Below are 14,828 nucleotides of genomic sequence, written 5' to 3' on the forward strand. Positions count from 1 at the left end.
TGGAATTCGATATAAGAGTAGGCCGTAGTGCCGCTGTCCGGGCAAAATTCCCCCCTCATCATTGCACACTGTATGGTGAATGCCCGTATTCATTAGCCCAGTTCGGAGCAGAACAGTAGGACGTTAAACCTCATTTCATTTCATTTACACATATTAAACATAGTACATGCAGGTTATATACTTGCAGGTTATAATCTTGCAAGTTCCAACTTCAAGTTTCAATTCAATTTCAAGTCCCGGGTTTCTTTTTATTTCGTCTGCATGAGTGCATGTTCATGTTGATGCTGAATAAAATGAAATTGAAACGCCTAGCTACTTCCCTAGTCTGACTCGATAAGATAATTACCTTGGTATCAATTTCAATGGAAACATAGTTACGGATAATTACGGTAAATCAGAATAAATTAAATTCCTGGATAACTTTCTCTTCATCACCAAATCCGACTTCCGTTCAAGAAAGCGTAGGGATATTATACATCGACCTTGACCTTGGAGTTAACCAAATCGTTAAATAAGTTAATAATTAATAAATTAATGATCAGATATATTATGTGACGGACAAAAAGGGTTATTCATAATTTAAGCTGTACAATATTATTTAATTTGGAGCGAAATAGACAAGGAATATAATATTTTATCCGAAACTCATTAGCGGAAAGCGTAGTGTGCCAAAAAGGAAGTTGTATGATGGTTGTTTGTTTACATGCACAACAAAATTCCTTCTTTTTATCATTTGAAATTCTTTTTATAATATAATTAGGCTTGAAAATGTAGCCGAGAGTAAGCATGTTTTATATTTCATTTTCGTGGATAAAATCCGTCATTGAAACTGACATCTGGCCTGGGTGAATCAAACTCAACATTCTGGATCCTCGGGATTCAAACATTGTTTGAACTAATATTAATAATGATCCAATCAATCACGGGCTACACGATTAATTCGGCAAATTCGGCGCTAATGCACTAGGTGTACGAAAGTGCATTAGCGCCATTAATTCTATACAGTTACGGTTAATTGCTGATCAAATTTTTGACTAGAATTCTCTAGTTATCGTTTGCTTGATAAGGTGAGAGAACCTTAGTACTATTAGTAGCTCAGTAATGAACAGTACGCACAATTGCGTCCTAACCCGTTTCCATCAAATTCGTCTTATTAAATGTCATTAAAAAATATTATCGAATAATGACTGTGCTCAAAGTCAAAATAGCACGAATGGGTGTTGTTTTTTTTTATTCCATAATATTTTCCCAATTAATGTCATAAGATATTGTCATATTAAACATGCAAGCTTTAATTATTTTATCTTATAGATATAGCCTACACAGTTTTTTTTTTTTTTTCTAATTTTAGATTATTTAACAGTTTTATAAAATGGGGTGCTGCTGCAGCTGTTCATGCAGCAGTAGAAAACGTGTCTCTCCAGCACAACATGATGACATAAAAAACCAAATGATAGAAATCAGACCAAAGAGAATACTTCGCATACAGCACATAAATCCACGACAAAGAGATAAATTATTAGAACAGGAGATACAGACATATCTTCAATATCGTAATCAGGGTTTAACTTCGACTGGTCCTATGAGTGTACCCAAGAAACAAAGTGTAAATAACAATCCTCAAGGAGAAAATAAAACAAATTCCTCCCAAAATCCACCTGGTGTGCCATTGATTGATTATAAAGCTCCTGACAAATTAAAAGAAGAAAACTTCAACTCGTCCTTTTCATCTGTTGATGACAGAAAAACTCTAATCTCAGCCTCTGGTATTGAAGTGGGAATGAATGCTGCACCTATTGGTGGCTCAAACGAATCAAATGTAACCATCGAGAAGACTAGCTCAGATTCAACAAATACTAAAAAAACAACAACGTCCAACCCTGCTCCAGAAAAAGATAATAATGCTGTGCTGTTTTTTATTCACGGAGTTGGAGGTTCTTCCGATATTTGGTGTGCTCAATTAGATTACTTTGAAAAACTAGGTTATGAAATTGTTGCTCCAGATTTGATTGGGCATGGATTAAGTTGCGGTCCACGAGAGGCGAAACATTATCATTTTGATCAGATGTGTGCTGACTTGGAGGAAGTGTTTGATAGATACTGTAAACGGAAAAATGTTGTGATTGGTCATTCATATGGGTATGTTGATATTTTCAGTTCTTCCAGGTCTTGATAAAAGAGAGAGAGAGAGAGAGATGGGGTTTAACCTCCACTCGACACAAACTAGGTCATTTTGGGTCTAACATATGGTTTATTATTTTATTTCAATAATTTGCTTGTGCGTAGGGGTCTTTAGCAGTGGGACGAAACCAGAGGACCCGGAGAAAACCCACGAGGTTGGACAGGCGACCCTTCTCCTTGTCACGTACAACCAGGGATTTGAAACCACGCCAGTTGACTCAATGATAGGCCTTATGATACAGCGCACTGCTTACCATTTGGCCATCCAGCCCCCCAGGTCTTGATAAAAAAAAAAACAGGTGAAAGATATTTTGTTTAAAATTTCAAAACATGAAGGGGTATTTATATGGGAGATTAAATAAAGAGTTGACTGTTCTCGCTATAATAATTAAAAAATAGATAACATAAATAGAAATTTGAATTTTAAGCCAGCCTTGATCATCATTACTAAAGTCGGTACGATAAAAAACAAAGTCTTGATTATCCATTTTTCAATTTAATTATTTTTCAAAAAATGTATTCCAATCCGCTAAATATCGCAGGCTAGCGATGGCATCGTGAGTTGAATATGAAACAGGTGAAAGATGTTTTGTCAATCTGATTAAAATACAGATCTATATTTCATTTTGTTTTTTTATACTTTCTATGGCCTACAATACATGAAGATCTGACCAATTGTACTGGAAGGTCGCATCAGGGGTTGTACTAGCGGCTTTTGACCCTATGACGTCAGACATTGATTAATCAATCAGTTCTGTGCATCGAAGGCCTAGAACTCGCCTTAACAGACCATTTTAAAGGCTAATTCCTCTCATCATCCCGAAAACGTCAATGATAACAACTCTTTCAGATCCTAGTGTAGTAAAGACAAGTAAAATTAAATTTTGAATTATAAAAAACAAAATAAAATAGGATCTGTGTTTTAATCAGATTGATGCTTTGTTTAAAATTTCAAAACTTAAAAAATTTGTAACTAAAAGCTTTCAAACAGCACAATCACTGAGAAGGAGAAACCATGCCGGAAAATCCATGTACTTTCTCGGCCAATGCAGGGATTAAACACGCGATCTCCAGACTAATGATCCAGGGTCTTACTGACTTAGCCACCGTGGTTCCCTTTTAATATAAAAATGTAAATGATCAGGTGTTTGTTAGGTGATAACACTAATTAACCATGTGTATATTTTTTCAGTTGTTCGTTTGCGGCCGTGCTAGCTAGACGTAGGAGTAGAAGAGTAACGAAGTTGATCATGATAAGTGGTGGTGGTCCAACTCCGCTTGCACCTCAACCAGGTGTATTCGCGCTACCTGTCTGTATGCTAGCCTGTCTTAGACCTTGTGTTGAATGTAAATATAAAAAGTAAGTGAAACATTGTCAGTAGACAGACAGACAGACAGACAGAGACAGTGAGAGACAGAGAGAGAGAAAAGGGGGTTTAACCCCCCATTACTAGTAGAAATATTAGAAATGAAATGAAATTTGGTTTAACGTCCTACTGTTCTGCTCCGAACTGGGCTAATGAAGACGGGCATACACCATACAGTGTGCTGTGGGGGAAATTTTGCCCGGACAGCGGCACTACGTTCTACTGCTATATCGAATTCCAACTGTCAAGGGATCTTTTACATGCACACCAATGTGTACATGCAACCTCGTTTTTTTCGTCTCGTCCAAAGTTGTCGACAGCTAGTTGCCGACAGGTTAAAAACTAGTTTTAGCTGTATTCATGTCGCTCGGGCTTTGTGAATGATTATTTTTTCTTGGTCCTCGCCAGTCAAAGATAGCCCAGTTAAATTCATTTTTATGCATCGCAATGGGGACATAAGTCTTGCTTTAGAAATTCAGTTTTAACTATGGAGATACATCAGGGAAACTAATCTCACTTTATTTCAGGAGTGCCTTCAGTGGAAAACAGCCTGTTATAAGACCAGAGGAGGCCTTTGCAGTACCAACTTATGTGTTGAGTCACACGATGAACGGCCAGGATTGGGCAGATGGGGATGAGTTGTACCATAATTGGATCACATGTCCGACCTTGTTAATCTACGGCGAGCTGGATAAACTCATCACGTTACAAGAGGAAGAAAATATGAAAGATGTACATGAATATCTATATTTTACTAGCGTTCAAATCAAATCCTGATTTTACTGATATTCTAATTGGGGGGACACACGTGGCTAAAGTGAGTAAGTCCCTGGAAGACGCAGGTTGATCCATAATTGGATCACATGTCCGACTTTGTTAATCTACGGCGAGCTGGATAAACTCATCACGTTACAAGAGGAAGAAAATATGAAAGATGTACATGAATATCTATATTTTACTAGCGTTCAAATCAAATCCTGATTTTACTGATATTCTAATTGGGGAGGTCACACGTGGCTAAAGTGAGTAAGTCCCTGGAAGACGCAGGTTGATCCCGGTGTTGTTCGAGAATGTTCATCGGGAATTTCCGGCGTGATTTCCCCTTGTCAGTGATGCAGGATGGAAAACCTGACAAGGACAGCTGTCTAGTCGTTTGGATGGGACGAATAACCAAGGTCCCGTGTACACATTGGCATACACGTAAAAGATCCCCTTGGCCATTGGAATTCGATATAAGAGTATGCTGTAGTGCCGTTGCTCGGGCAAAGTTTCCCTCATAGCACACTGTATGGCGTATGCCCGTCTTCATTAGCCCAGTCGAAACCGAACAGTAGGACGTTAAACCAAATTTCATTTCATTTCTAATATTTCTACTAGTAATGGGGGGTTGTATTATCAAGTCTGTCAATGAGTCAACTGGCGTGGTTTTGATTCCCCGGTTGTACGTGACGAGGAGTAGGGGGCGTCTGTCCAACCTTGTGGGTTTACTCTGGGTCATCCGGTTTCTTCCCACTGCTAAAGACCCCTACGCGCCCGTGTATTATTGAAATAAAATTGAATCATATGTTAGTCCCAAAATGACCTAATTTATGTCGAGTGGACGTTAAATCCCATTTCACTCTCTCTCGCCTTGGTCTAAATATAGGATTTTAATAGGTTTTAATAGGTGTTCTTGTTAAATTAATATTAACATTGGTTTGGTCTAAATATTGGATTTTTATATCAATAAATGTATAATTGTTTGTTTTTTTGCAGGCATTATGTGATGTAGAATTAGAGATTATTCGAGATTCAAGTCACATGGTGATGATTGAAGATCCACAGAGAGTCAATAATCTGATATATAATTTCTTATTAAAAAATACAAGACTAGAGGGTACCTCACATCTATTCAACGAAGAATTGGAACGAAGCAAAAGTCGTGCATCAGTCAGATCAACAAAATCAGCTAAAAGCATTCCAAATTTAAATCTGTAAAAGAACTTAAAAATCAGCTAAAAGCATACAAAATTTAAGTCTATAAAAGAACTTAAAAGATCAGCTAAAAGCATTCCAAATTTAAATCTATGAAAAAACTAAAAGATCAGCTAAAAGCATTCCAAATTTAAATCTATAAAAGAACTTCGTGCACGCGCTGTATCATAAAGTCTGTCATTGAGTCAACTGGCGTGGTTTCGAATCCCCGGTTGTACGTGACAAGGAGTAGGGTCGCCTGTCCAACCTCGTGGGTTTTCTCCGGGTCCTCCGGTTTCCTCCCACTGCTAAAGACCCCTACGCGCAAGCGAATTAATGAAATAAAATTAACCATATGTTTGTCCCAAAATGACCTAGTTTGTGTTGAGTGGACGTTAAACCCCATTTCTCTCTTTCTCTCTATAAAAGAACTTAAAATATGCAAAAAGCATTTTAAGTTTAAACCTATAGAAGCACTCAAAGATAGGATTTAAGCTTTGATATTTAAATCTATCAAAGAACTAAAAAATCAGCTAAAAGCATTAAATATTTAAACAAATTAATTCTGATCAAATTGAATTATATTTTAGTTCCGAAATGACCTAGTTTCCATTTTGGGCTACAATTTTCTTTGTGACTCACTGTGAATGAATATTTCCTGGGCACTAGAATCTCTTTGTGACTCACTGTGAATGAATATTTACTGAGCACTAGCACACTGTATGGCGTATGCCCGTCTTCATTAGCCCAGTCGGAGCAGAACAGTAGGACGTTACACCCCATTTCATTTCATTTTTTGTAATGTAACAGTTTGCTTTTAGCTTGGATCTGATTGCCTCAATTCACAAGATTGTAAGATGCATGCTTTTTACCATGACAAAAATAATATTACGAATGCTACTGAATTAGCACGAATTGTTAACATAGATTTAATTCGTAGACATGTATTTTTGTAGGAAAGCATGTTTCGTCTGTTGCAATCTGGTTAAAACACAGATCCTATATCGTTTCGCTTTTATAGTTCAAAATTTTGTTTTACTTGTCTTTACTACACTAGGATCTGGAAGAGTTGTTATCATTGACATTTTCTGAATGGTGTGGGAGATTAGCCAATGAAACGGTCTGTTACAGCATTCTTTAGGCTTGTTTGGCATGGACTGTGGGTAATCCACTTTGCCTGTTGTTCAATCCATTTCAGTTTATTGAATAAAATATTGTTTAAACTAATCCACTAGTAACATGAATGTTGATTGGTTAAACATACATTATGCAAGAGCAAAATCTGCTTATTACAAGTCTTTCTTTAGGCCTGAAATGTTATCTAAATTATCAATTAGACATTAATTAACTTATCCAGACCATAATAAACTCTTGATGTCAAGGCTAGCCTTCGATGCTGGCTGGATTAGATTCCTATATGCCACTAACGGCCGTTGATAATTAAATCAGAAAAAATGGATAATCGAGACTATGCTGTTTATATTAATGATTTTAGTAATAATGACCGAGACTATGCAAAAATTTCAACCGCTTTTTTCTCGGCTCATAGTGGATCAATTTGACTGAAATTTTCAGCAAATTACCTTTACACTATCTAGTTTTTAACTATTATAGCGAGAACTGCCATCTTTTTATCTTATCTCCCATAATGTATCTTTAATCAAATGCCTGACGTCATAGGGTCAAAAGCCGCTCGTATGACCGCTGACGCGAGCTACCGGTCAGATCTTCATGTAGTGTAGGCCATCGAAAGTATAAAGAAACAAAACAAAATATAGATCTGTATTTTAGTCAAATTGGGTCTGTTGCCATTCAAATTGTATTATTTTAGTATCCCCTTTAAAGAAAGTTTATAAATTATATTTTTACACTTTTAAACAGGTATCAATTTTTATGTGAAGTCACAAGGAACAATTTTTTTTATATACATGTATCCCCCAGTCTATCCGTCCAATGTTCACATTCGTTTTTATAATGCGGGGTTGGGTGGTCGAATGATTTAACATGTGCGCTTTAAGTTTTAAAATCGGTGATTGGATAAGTGGCGTTTCGATTTCCCCTTTGTACGTGACATGGAGCAGGATCGTCTGTCCAACGTCACGTTTTCTCCAGGTCCTTTGGTTTCAGAGAGAAGGATGACATCCATGTGACTTAATGAGCCACAAATATTAACTTTTTTCCTCCAACAAATTAAATTCTAAAACTTTTTTTTTGTATTAGAAAAATAAATAAAGATGTTTGAAGTATTTGTAGGTAAAATTTATTTCCTATTTAGTGTAAATGGGTATTAAAGAGTAAAAGGCTCCATTCCACCTGATCAAGTATGGTCTTGTGTAAACAATGCACGCGCCATTGAGCCAATGATTGACGCCGCGTGATGAAAGGTAGTCATCTTTTACAGAGATATTAGAAGACTTTCGTAATCCTCTGTGAAACAGATTTGCATACTTTTCCTGTTTTAACTGATAACTGTTTGGAAGACTTAGTTGTCTGTGGGTGTGTTTTGTTGCCTGTCAATCCATGTTATTGTTAAAAAGATAATCATCTCTATAGATAATGCCATTTTGTTAGATTTTAAGATTTATCCTGTTGAATTGTGTGTGAAAGTTTGTAATTTATTTGTGTGTGATGATGATGTCACTTTTTGAAATATATTTTACACTTATTACAAGTTGCTTTTCTTTATCATTTACTTTTCATTGAGACTACAATTAGAGCTGGGGGGGGGGGGGGGGAGTGGATGGCTGAATGGTTAGCATGTGCGCACTGTATCATACAGTCTGCCATTTAGTCAACTGGCGTGGTTTCAATTCCCCGGTTGTATGTGACAAGGAGTAGGATCAACTTTCCAATCTCGTGGGTTGTCTCCGGGTCCACCGGTTTCCTCCCACTGCTAATAAAGCCTATTTCTCTCTCTCTCTCACAATCAGAGTTGTAAGGTCGCCTGGCCAACCTTGTGGGTTTTCTCTGGGTCCTTCAGTTTCCTTCCACAGCTAAAGACCCCTCCGCGCAAGCAAATTATTGAAATAAAATTAAAACCATGTTAGTCCCGAAATGACCTAGTTTGTGTCGAGTGAAAATTAAACCCCATTTCTCTCTCTCTCACAATCAGAGATAAGAGTAAAAGTAGTTGCTGAGTTTGTCATCTGTATGTGGTGACTCAGGGAGTAAGACCCTGGCTCGCTGACCGCCAATCTGGTTAAAACACAGATCCTATTTCGTTTCGTTTTTATAGTTCAAAATTTCATTTTACTTGTCTTTACTACACTAGGATCTGGAAGAGTTGTTATCATTGACGAGTTCTCAATGAATGTGAGGGAATAGCTAATGAAAACGGTCGGTTACGGCAAGCATTAGGCGTGTTTTGCACGGAACTGTGGGTAATCCACTAGTAACATCAATGCTGATTGATCAATCAAATGTCTGACGTCATATGGTAAAAAGCTGCTAGTATGACCTTTGACACGACCTATCGCTACAACTTGTCAGATCTTCATGTAAGTGTAGGCCATCGAAAGTATAAAAAAACGAAACGAAATATAGATCTGTATTTTAATCAGATTGGCTGACCGCTGGCTTGCTTGAGAATGTTCCCCTGGGATTTTTTAGTTTGTTTCCCTTGTCACTAGTGCATGACGTAAGGGCTGGCAGTCACAGCATAGAAGCTTTCGGATGTTAAAATAAGCCGAGATCCTGTGGCTAAATCTATTTGTTAAGGCCAGTTCAATTTTTTTTTTTCGTCAAGGTCGTTGAGATTGTTGGCGAGATTGTAGGTTAGGGTAAGCATTAGGGCTAAGTCCAGGGTTAGGGTTAGCACTAGCCCTGTTTACATCTTATGACCTTGACCAAATGTGAAGTTGGCCTTATCAAATAGATCTAACCGAGGTGTTGTGGGTACATTGCTATGCATGTACGATCCGTTGACAGTTGGAATTCGAAACAAGAAAATGCTTTTGCGCCATTGTCCAGGCAAAATTCCTTCTCATTAGCAGTAGGTGCATAAAAATATGATGTTCCTCATTTCATTGGGGTTTAACATCCTACTGTTCTGCTCCAGACTGGGCTAATGAAGACGGGCATATGCCATACAGTGTGCTATAATGGAAATTTGGCACTACGGCCTACTCTTATACTGAATTCCAACTGTCAAGGGGTCTTTTACGTGCAAGCCAAGGTGTACACGGGACCTCGGTTTTCCGTCCCATCCGAACAACTAGACAGCTGTCCTTGTCAGGCCCTCCGCCCTACATCACTGACAAGGGGGAACCACGCCGGAAAATCTGGATGAACTTTCTCGGGCAATGCAGGGATCGAACACCCGACCTCCAGGCTAGCGAACCAGTGTCTTACCCACATAACTACCGTGATCCCCCTATCATCTTTGCAGCCTTTATCCCTCTTTTGCACCTGGTAATGAGACCTTATAACCCTGATTTCTTCCCAACGGGAAAACACCCTACCATCACATGAATTACTTAAAGTAGCTAAGTCTCTAACTCAATATCATCCAAAATCTTTGACATTGAAAACACGATTTATTTGTCGGTTTAAATCAACATTGATGTTGTGATCTTACCCGGAAAAGATGGCCTTCTGATATCCAATATTTAAGACAAAATAAACATTTTGCAATTGGTACACGAAATACAAACTAGGCATCACTTGGGTTAGATCTAATGCTTAAGGTCACTTCCAGATTCGATCAATGCTCACGAGATGTAAACAGGGCTAGCGCTAACACTGGACCTAGCCCTTAAACCTTTCGGCCAGTCCCCCTCCAATAATGCCACATTTTTACAATAATAAAGATTCTAAATAACAAATATTGATATCTTTAATCTAGACATTTTATATTACACAAGACACAAATCATCACGATTTCTTAATGAAGTAAATAATTAGACCTCGACCATCAAAATATACTATATCAAACAAAACAAATAATAAAAATATGGCCAGTTGTAATCAATATTAATGATTGTATTTATGTGATTATATCGTTCAGGTTTTATTTTATCAACTTTACATAGTTTCAGTCAGACCGTCATTATCCATTTAATCGTTAAATCGTGAAGGAAAGTTATGCAGTAAATCGGCTCATAATCCACTAAAGATCGCAGGCTAGCGATGCCATCTAGAGTTAATTATGATCTGGATAGGTTAATAAATGTCTAATTAATAATTTCGATAAAATTTCAGGCCTATATAAAGAAAGACCTGCAATAGACAGATTTAGCTCTTGCATAATGTATGTTAACGGCAGACGATCACCATCTGAGTATACTCAACCCTGAATCATGACAGAAGAATCCCAAAGGGTTAAGTTTCATTCAGTATTTAGACAGATATGATAAAAAAAAATTTTCGAACATTTGTTATTTGGGTAAATTTATTTTAATCCAAGCCAAGAGGGATTAACTGTGTTAAGGTTTGTTTTTATTAACCGAGCATTATGCAAGAGCTAAATCTGTCTCATTGCAGGTCTTTCTTTAGGCCTTAAATGTTATATACATGTAAATTATTAATTAGGCATTACCAAAACCATAATCAACTTTTGATGCCATCTAGATTTTCATTAGCCTTACGATTTGCGGTTAGGCCTTAAATGTTATATACATGTAAATTATTAATTAGGCATTACCAAAACCATAATCAACTCTTGATTCCATCTAGATTTTCATTAGATTTACGATTAATGATTTAATGTAGAATTAGATAATCAAGACTTTGTTTATTATCGTAACAATAGCAATGACATTCAAGTGTACACTGTTCTTGTAACGACGATAACTCAGCTCAGAGAGAAGTGATTTGACTGAAATTTTCAACATATTTCCTTTTCATTATCTATTTTTTAGTCATTATAGCGAGAACTGTCAGCCCTTTATCTAACCTAACATACATGTAATGCCCTTTAAATAGATGTCTAAAGACAATGTAATCAATGACAACCTCAATGTACACGTAATGTTAAGGAAGAGATACAGATATTTAAAGCAGCATTATGTAAGCTTAAAGAGCGGACAGTTAAAAACTAGATAATGTAAAGAGAATGTGCTGAGAATTTTAACCAAATTACTTGACTCTGAGCCAAGAAAAGGGAATTTCAAGATCACAGTAGACTCGATTGTCATTGTTATCCTTACAATAATAAACAAAGTCTCCATTATCCATTTTTACGGTTAATCATGACCATGAATAGCCATTAAATCGCAGATCGGATTAAAATTTAACGTCGTACTCATCAGATGGCATCGAGAGCAGATTTAGCTCTTGTATAATTTGTTCAAGCCACCAGGCCAACATGCAACACCTTGGCTTATCCATTCTGTACTGTTGAGCAGTTAGAAATGAAATGGGGTTTAACGTCCTACAATTCTGAAGACAGGAGCAGTTAGACTGCATTGCCTATTGCGTATATAATGTACATAATTTCAAATCATATTGAGCTTATAATTCTATTCACATGATCAAGATTAGAGCGCTGACCTTAAAGTTGATATCATGATCCAGACTAAAGCGTTAACCGTAAAGCCAATAATCCTTATTATAAGACATAGAAATAGATAATTAGATTTCACTCAAAATAAACACACTTATATGGATATACTACTTCTGAATTTTATTAACATGCTACATTTCAATACACATACAGGTATTATTTTCTTGACAACGATACCTGTATGTGTATTGAAACGTAGCATTTTAATAAAATTCAGAAGTAGTACATGTATATCCATAGTGTTTATTTTTGTAAAGCCAATGATCATGATTTTTGAATCCTTGCCAAGAAGAATATTACTGAAGTTGGATTCCTAATAAAGAAAAATCAGTCAAAAATGTGGTTCAGCTTTGCTACAAAGATATGAAAATATCCAAACATTTTAATCCTCTACTGATGATACTCAAGCCAGCATCACCCCGATAAAATCATTTGATGGACTGTGTCGATAGATTATCTACATTTACTGTTGAAATATTGAGATGGGATGATCTTAACATATTAAATAATCAGTTAGACTCTTGACTACAAAACCCCATCCTAGCACTTGTACATGTAGCTGCACAGTAATCTACTACATGTAATGGGAAGAGTGATTGACAGATTCTATTATCAAGCTAAACAATGAAAATGTAGGCTACCAATATATAAATCAACACTTTATTATACTTACAAATCATTCATTCATAAAGTCAATTATTCACACTATAGAAGAAGAAATAGATTGACAGACGATAGAAATGAAAGATACAAAAAGAACTAGGTTTTGTCCGTGCACTGATTATATTATTTTTACTATCGGCAATCAAGTGGGAGTTCTCCGTTAGTCACAAATATTGAAAGACCACTGGCATCATTCTAGTAACACATATTTAGGCACCATTTCCAATCCATATTCACTTTGAATTGTTATTTAAGTTATTACACATCAAATCACTGGCCTGTCACTTTTCTTCTAAATAAAAGTATATGAGGTTCTGTAAAATAAATTTATAAACATATAAATTAAATGACAGGTTGTCAATTGGTCAAAGAACAAGTTTAATGTTGGGGAGAGAGAGAGAGGGGGGTTAACAGGGGACACAAACTACATGTAGGTCAATTCAGGACTAACATGGTTCAATTTTATATCAATAATTGGGAGGGAATGGGAGGACCCAGAGAAAACCCACGAGGTTGGACAGCCGACCCTACTCATTGTCATGTACAACCGGCGAATTGAAACCAAGTCATTCGACTCAATGACAGACCTTATGATACACCCAATCGTGACAGAAATGCCGCTGCCTGGTCAAAATCTGCCTCAAATCCCCCCCCCCCACTTCTTGACATAGACATGGCAGATTAAATATACCTTCCCGTGTACAAACTGGGTGGTGTGATGATATATTTGGACTAAAAACATATACAAAATGCATCAAAAATTTGCTTCAAATCACTCTCAAAACATTGCTTTCGCAAGGAAATACACCAAACTATAAAAAATAATTAAAGAAGTTATGTTTGTGTCACATGACTACGATGTGGCAGTACCGTACGAAGCAACGGGTGCGAAGCCAGAGGAGAATTAGTTGCATATAAAAGACAATGTTGTCTAATCGCTGCCTATTTATCATAAATATCGAAGTCTGAGTAAATTCTCGGATTAAACCCTGTCCACGTCTTTTTATCTCGGAAACTGTTGTACGTTTAAGTCTCTCACTTTTTCCACATCCGACCACCATCAAGTTTGTGAACATACATGACATTATATACATCAACAAGCACTCCCCAGCACCAAGAGCTCAGACAATCCATACAACCTTTGACGTCACCAGAGTCGACAGCTCTTAATAGTCAGACTGCTGATTAGTGATAACCTCTCATATTTGTCCGGTGTGTGCTCCAAGGGTGTTTTTCAAAGAATCCAGTATTTCTATTGGAAATAACCACCCGATAAATACTTTTGTGGAAAAGTAACTGTAAGTCATTATATGAATTTGATTCAATTTAAATGAAATGGGGTTTAACGTCCTACTGCTCTGCTCCGACTGGGGTATTGATGACAGCCATACGCCATACAGTTATGCTATGAGGGAAAATTTGCCTGGGCAGTGGCACTATGGTCTACTCTTATATCAAATTCAATATAATATGCCAATATGGGACCTTGATTTTTTTTGTACCGTCCGAACGACTAGACAGCTGTCCTTGTCAGACCCTCCATCACTGACAACTTTGGGAAACCCCGTCAGAAAGTCCTGTTGAACTTTATCAGCCAATGCAGGGATCGAACACACAACCTCGAGACTAGCGAACCAGCATCTTACCCACCATGGTTCTGATTAAATTTAAACAATTCCTGCTTGTTTGCATTCTTTTGTGTGTGTTTTTTTTTTGTTTTTATTAAAGACTGGGGAGAAGCTTTAATAAGTTTAATATAATTCAACCATATTCACCTGGTTCATGTTTCATATAATGGATCCAGCCATGACTTTGTTGTACTCCGATGCTTCTCCATTCTGCTTCTGACATCAGATGATTTTTTGGCACCATTTTAGCAATATCTTTGGGGAGCATCACATGCCTGAAATAAACGTGTAAGAGAAATAAAGTAAAATCACATTGATTTTATGATATATCATGCTCAAGGCCAATTACTGGCCAATCATATCATGATTCATACATTGGACATGACATATGTCAATTCAAATTATTTCTGAACTCTTACTGATTATTTTAAATTTATCTCCTGCTGATTTGTGTGGCAAAGTTGATGACATAAAGCCAAGAAAAGAATAAACTTGACTTGAGTTGTGTTTTATTATTTATTTTTTACTTTAGGG

General features: G+C 36.8%; 1 protein-coding gene across 1 annotated transcript; it reads left to right on the top strand.

Moving 5' to 3' along the window:
* The first annotated feature begins 673 nt into the window (after positions 1 to 673).
* LOC126817382 (protein ABHD8) lies at positions 674 to 8,172 on the top strand. Its single transcript, XM_050544336.2, has 5 exons — positions 674 to 780; positions 1,352 to 2,139; positions 3,374 to 3,541; positions 4,076 to 4,280; positions 5,304 to 8,172. Exons 2-5 carry the CDS (start codon positions 1,373 to 1,375, stop codon positions 5,523 to 5,525), a joined length of 1,362 nt encoding a protein of 453 aa, XP_050400293.1. The 5' UTR covers positions 674 to 780; positions 1,352 to 1,372; the 3' UTR covers positions 5,526 to 8,172.
* Positions 8,173 to 14,828: the final 6,656 nt, after the last annotated feature.

This window comes from Patella vulgata, chromosome 4, assembly GCF_932274485.2.
Source record: "Patella vulgata chromosome 4, xgPatVulg1.2, whole genome shotgun sequence".
Classification (NCBI taxonomy): domain Eukaryota; kingdom Metazoa; phylum Mollusca; class Gastropoda; family Patellidae; genus Patella; species Patella vulgata.